Source organism: Gymnogyps californianus, chromosome 12 (genome assembly GCF_018139145.2).
Source record: "Gymnogyps californianus isolate 813 chromosome 12, ASM1813914v2, whole genome shotgun sequence".
Taxonomy (NCBI): Eukaryota; Metazoa; Chordata; class Aves; order Accipitriformes; family Cathartidae; genus Gymnogyps; species Gymnogyps californianus.
This window is the reverse complement of record NC_059482.1, coordinates 11,235,698-11,241,697: the sequence shown is the minus strand read 5'-3', so window position 1 is coordinate 11,241,697 and position 6,000 is coordinate 11,235,698. Positions and strand designations below refer to the sequence as shown.

The 6,000-nt window shown below is 45.5% G+C and overlaps 1 protein-coding gene across 3 annotated transcripts in view; it reads left to right on the top strand.

Annotated features, from left to right (window-relative positions):
• Window positions 1-560: 560 nt before the first annotated feature.
• KCTD15 (potassium channel tetramerization domain containing 15) overlaps window positions 561-6,000 on the top strand; it is a 44,787-nt gene continuing 39,347 nt past the window's right edge. The window contains exon 1 of one of the 3 annotated variants that reach the window (XM_050904167.1): window positions 561-600. Coding sequence is in view for 2 of the 3 variants with exons in the window: in XM_050904166.1 (XP_050760123.1) it covers window positions 4,988-5,005 (18 nt within the window). In the remaining variant the exon portion in view is untranslated. Of the gene's footprint in view, window positions 601-1,051; window positions 1,101-4,987; window positions 5,006-6,000 lie in introns of those variants that run through there. The other 2 variants (XM_050904165.1, XM_050904166.1) reach the window with 2 other exon arrangements.

Here is a 6,000-nt window from a genome sequence, read left to right as displayed (position 1 = left end):
GAGCGCGCCCCACGGCGCGGAGGGGCTCTGCGGGCGGCGGCGCCGGGGACGCGGGCTGGGGCGCCGGCCGCCTTCCCAGCCTTATTTCATTTTCAAGGGTTGTATTTTATTTTATTGGGGGGGGGGAATAAATCTGGAGACCTTCACCAAAAGGAGGGAAAAATACCCAATTTTCATCGCAAAATTAGCTAGGGCGAGAGCAAAGGGCTGAGCTAATTGTAGCCTAATCCTCTGCCCTGCAGGCGTTTGCAAAGCCCTGAGCAAGAATTCGCTTTTTTTCCTCCTCTTCTCCCTTCCCTCTGTTATTTAGAGACGGGATTATTGCCTTTCTTCTCATAACAGCCTCGGCAGTTTCATTTAAAGGCTTTTTTTTTTCCCCCTCACACACATCCACACACACACAAAATAAATAGAAAAAGAAGCAGCAAAAACAGAGAGGGGGAGAGAGAGAGAGAGAGAGAAGCTTTAAAAATAATAATAATCACAGCAGGATCTGCGGAGCAAAGATAGTAATAAAAGCAAAAAGCTGAGCCCATCCACACACAAACCCAACAGAGCCCAAAGCCAAAGGGGGGCTCGCAGATCTCTTCTGTGCTCAAGGTAAGGAAAGCGGCGGCGGCGGCGGCTCCCGCGGCTGCCCGTGCCGGGGCCGGAGCGCGCAGTGCGCGCCGCGCCGCGCCGTGCTTTGCATTGCATCGCATTGCATTGCATCGCGCTGCACCGCGCCGCGCGGCACGCTCGCGCCTTCGCTCGCTCGCTCTTTTTTTTTTTTTTTTTTTTTTTTGGAAAGTGCCTCTTCTTCAAACTAACTCGGCTCTTGGCTCCGGAGGAGAAGCGGCGGAGGGGTGTTTTTTTAAAGCTACAGGACCCGTTTGCAGCCGCCCCGCTTTGATAGCGCTGTGTGTGTGTGTGTGCGTGTGCGTGTGTGCGCGTGTGTGTGTGTGTGTATGTTTTGTTTTGCTCCGCTCCAGCATGGGCAGCGCCGGCGGAGCCCGCGGCCCGGGGTGCCCGCGCTCCCGCTGCCGCCCCGGCCCCGGCTCTGAAGACGGCCAAGCCCCAGCGCGGCGGAGGCAGCGCGGCTCGCTCCGCGCTCTCGCATGGTACACGCGGAGCCGCGGCCGCGCCGCGCCGCGGGGGTCGGGCGGGCGGCGTGCCGCGGCGCGGCGCGGGGGTGCGCGGGCCGGGGCGCGGGGGCTGGCGGCGGGGCGGCTCGGCACAAAGGGAAGGCGGGCGACAATGGGGAGCGCCGCGTATGGAAAACACGGGCGGGCTGTGAATGAAACTCTGGCGCCAGTGAGAGTGGAAGGCTTGGTTTGGGGTAGACTTCAAACCACTCTAGGCTATAGTTTGCATTTCTGTTCCTGCATGCGATGTGGCACACTTCTGCAAAATTAATACATTAGCCTGGCTAATGCTCACCACCATTGGCTGCACGGAAAATGTACAGGATCGGGGGATTCGGGGTTGGCTTTTTTTTTTCCTTGCATTCATCTAAGACATCTCCTTTCTTGTTATGTGGGAATAAGTAAAGGACGCCATGTTGTGCCTTTTTTTTTTTTTTGGTTGAATTTTATCTTTGGGCATACAGTGTGTTTAAAAGGCAGAAGTTGAGTGACCGTGTGCGTTGCTTACTGGTGATTTCCCTGACCATCAGTAGGGAAAAGCATTTGGGTGACGTGAAACTTGCACTAAATAGACTGGAGACTGCCAGAGATAGGCGGGTTGCGGGGGGGGGGGCGGGGGGGGAAGGAGAAAGCCTTTTCTTTTTTTTCTTCTTCTTTTTTTTTTTTTTTTCCGGTAACCAGAGCCCCAGAGGGAGCTCCCCCTCTCCCCTGTAAAAGTTTTGGGCACGATCTGTGTCACTCGGTCCAGTGTTCAGTGAAGCAGCGTGGAGGGGTGTGCAAATGTTTACGGACTTTGAATTTTGGAGCCATCGAGCCCAAGGTTTGCAGTCGTTCCCCCCCCCGCTTTGTCTTTAGGCTGGGTTCACGGCGTAAGCAGTTGTCTCGGAGTGGCTCTGGAGGCAGACCCGAGCGGTCGCCGTCCCTGTTTATAGAGACAAAGGTAATTGCCAAGTCTGTAGTTGTGCCCCTCTGGCTGCGCTAAACGCAGGCTGGGGAAATGCAGACGTTGCCATGAAGTCACGGGAGCGCCAGGGTAACTTCTGCAGCCGGTTATTGTCCCAGAGTGCTGGGGCTGGGGCGGTCGGGGGGCTGCAGTGGGTGGTTGTACCCCTAGTGCTCTCGTGGGTCTGCTGGTAGAGAAATGAAGGTCTCTGGGGAGGGAGAACAGCTTCCCCGAGAATCCAATCAAGGGACCAGCCGGCGAGCAGCTGCGGGTGCCGCTCTGCTTACAGCCGAGCCGGGGTCCTGCAGCCGGCCGGAGCCCGCTCGGCCAGGCTTTGGCCCCGACCTGCCGCCCCGACCTGCCCTCGCTCCGGCTCCCCGGGAGAGCGAGCTGCTTCATGGCAGGTCCTTAAACCTGCCGTTTTCATTTCACGTCTTAAATGTGCATGAAGGAATTAAACTGCACGAGTGAAAAACAGCATTAGTTTCAATTAATTTTTATCCTGGCAACAATAAACTTTAGAAACAACGTGCTTTTACATCCTTAATTAGTCTTGCTTCCCATCTGTAGTCTTTTAAGTGCCTGCTCCTTGATTTAACTTTGTCCCTCCTTCAGAGCCGCCTCCTTTTTCATTCTTTTCCCTTTTTTCTCGTTATCCCTTCCAGACTGCTGCCTGTTTCTTTCCTGCAACCTTTCACCTCCCTTGTCCCTATCTGTCTGCTCTGCTCTGTGCAGTTTATTTCTACTGTATTTTCCCAACATCAACAGCAGTATTGGTTACCATGGCCCCGAGCTATGTGCAGAGGTGGGAAAGCTTCATCCGCCCAAAAGTTCTTACACTTTTGAAGTCTTTCTTTTAGTAGGATCTGAAATGTATCATCTAGAGTGTGTATTAAATGAACAGTATTCCTGAAGGCTTTAGAGCAAGAAAGGCAACACCCTGGAAAATTCTGCAGTCTTTCAGCATTCTCTGCCCTAGGGTTATAGCCCTGGGCACGGAGCTGAATGGAGCTCTTACTACTGCCTTCTGTTTACCTTTTATGGTTAAAATAACAGCTTAGCAAAGAAGCAACTTCATGGAGAAACGATTCAGTGAAATCATCTCAAGCTGTAGCAGCATAGCTAGTTTAATCACCCCTAGAGAGCTGAACAACTGTGAGCACAATGGGACACAAAATCATTTTGTGTGTAAATGAGCATGGCATTGTGATTATTTCACTTTGCATGGGCAAATAGTTTTTACAAGCAGTACTTATGCAGTTAGCTTAGAAAGGCAGAAAAAGATAAGCTGGCTCTGAAAGATCTTGGTGTGTAATGTTTGAAAAACTAAATATTCACATAATTTGGGAATCAGGCTCTATTGATTTTGCCTTCAGCAGGTTCCTGTGTTACTTATTAGAGCAGGGTTATTGCCTGTGTGACTAGTTGGGATGCTGTATCCTGTTGTAGGCAACTAAAGAGCAAGGATTATTTTACATGGTTTAATAAATGAAGTTTGTTAGTGTTTCTGCGATATTTACCCTTAAGGTTTTAATTTTCACATCAGTATTAGAAAATATGTGCATAAAGACTTTCACTGGATAAATACATTTAGGATTTTGCTTTGTGCATAAAATAAGTACATTACTCAGTGTGATGAATTTTAGCTGCGTTTTACATTAAGAAGAGGAAGGAGTCATTAGAAATAGGGTTACAGTACCTTAAGAAATAGGGGTTATTTATTTTTTTGGAGCAATAGGAGTGTTTTCAGTGCCCTTTATGTGGTGCTTAGCAATTATGCCCCTTGATAATTTGCTCATATGAAAACGATTGAATTCCACAACTTTAATAAAAATGTAGGGTTCATTTTTTTAATATGAATCCTTTCCGACCAGGGGAAAAGCCTATGTTTTAATTCCCCTTCTCCTCCCCTCCCCCAAAAAGCCAGTGGCACCCTCAGTAAGTATGAAGAGCCATAAAAGTTGGAGAACTATTTTAGCTTTCCAGTTATTTTCTATAATTAAGTGTTTTTTTCAACACATGCTCTAGCTGAGAGATGCCAAAAGCAGAGGATTGTTCAAAAGGTCCCTCCAGTGAATAGTATAAATTAAATATCTACTGTGTGAGTATGGCCTCACTGAGAATCTCAGACTCTTTACAGATCAAGGAATTTACTGGTATACTAACATTAAACAAAATCCTAAGATAGCAGCAGTGTTTAAATATGCACAAATAGATTCAGATCACTTGATCTTTAGCTATCTGTGCATATTTTAAAATTGAAGTCTGTATTTCAAGACAAATGGTTAAATGTAAGACGAGTTTACAGAGGACTGGAAGTCCTTTGATTTCATTTGGAAATTGTAACAAGGGGTGCAGATGAGCCCTAATTAGGCACTTGTTTTGTGAAACTGCGTGAGATTTATTTCTAAGGCAGCTCTGTACCGTGCGAGGTCTGTACCTTTATCATTAGTGATAATAGTTGGGGTCTGAACAAAGACAGGGTTGACATTCAGCCTGGATCTTCTGACCCTTTCATTTAAGTGAAGGAGTAGAGAGTGAACATGAGTTTACAGTGCTCTTTGGTAAGAAAAAAACCCCACCTTTGTCTGTGTTGGCAGACAGATGAGGCACCCACAGATTAGTAAACACGTCGCTAAAATACTGTAGGTACTTACGTACTAAGTTGTTTTTAAAAGTTAGTTCTTTTATTTATGCTATATGACATATTTACTGAAGATTGCCCACAACAGGCTCTTGTGGGAAACAAGAAAGCAACGTCTTCAGTCATGAAAGGATTCAATCACTTTCCTTGAAGGTGGTGCTGTAGTAAAAATGTTAATGCTCAATTTCGCATCGGCTGACACAGAAGTCCTAGGACAGAGTTGGTATTTGCTTCGTGTTCAGTGCAGATGTCCGTGCAGCCTCCGAAGAGAAAAGGATGTGGATTCATAATGGGGTGATGTATTTCTGTGCTGTAGATGCAGGAAATTCTTAGGAGCTAACCAAGATGAAATACAGTAAATGGAGATGTGATGACTTTGTGAAGCTGTCCAGATGTGTTAAGATTTTTCAATCCCTTTCTATATAGCTCAGAATTTTTTTTTTACAAAGAATGTTGCTAATTGTATGTTCATCGAGTGGCGTAGCCAGGCATCTTGTGCAAAATACTGCTAAGAGAAAGGCAAGACCAGCTCTAGATTTCTAAGAAACATTGTCAAAGTAATATGGGAGAAATGGGAATTCACTTTGCAATGCTGCATGTAAAGTGCTTGTCAGATGTAAGAAAGAGCCTGGATGCTTGGTAGCATGCTTGCAGAACAAAATACCAAGAAAATTAGATTATATTCAGAAATGTCTTCAACTGTAATGTTTTGCATATGTTGCTTTACCCATAAGGGGGAGAATGGATGGACATTTTCTTAAACTTTTATAAAAGGGCTTTTTTCCGTTTGACATGTACGCCGTCTATACTGATTTAACTGAAATCAGCTTTGAGACACACGTTTCATGCAGAATAAGCTGTGCTTTTCTTACAGAAGAGAATTGAGGAATTTTCTTTTGCTATGGTTGTCCTGTTCATTTTTAAGACATTTCAGTATTTCTTGCTTTGTACGTCAGCTGAAGATTTTTGGACTCAATTCAGAAATTTCACTAATTTTCAGATATTTTTAGAGCAGTAAACATTAGGTGGATTGTTGAATTTGTAATTTCACGTGCCATATTGTACAGTACTTTCTAACATGTCCTGTCATGAAAGCATGGGTCAGTTTATATATTTTCCTATTTTCACTGCTTCCAGGTATTAATGGCTTTCAGTTTGAAAGCTTATTAGTTCTTTATGTCTAATGTTAAGGCTTAACTGAAAATTATCCATTTATTTCACAATTATTGAAAATAAACCAGAAAATTGATCTTAGTTTGATGTGAAATTTACTACATGTATAAACTAAA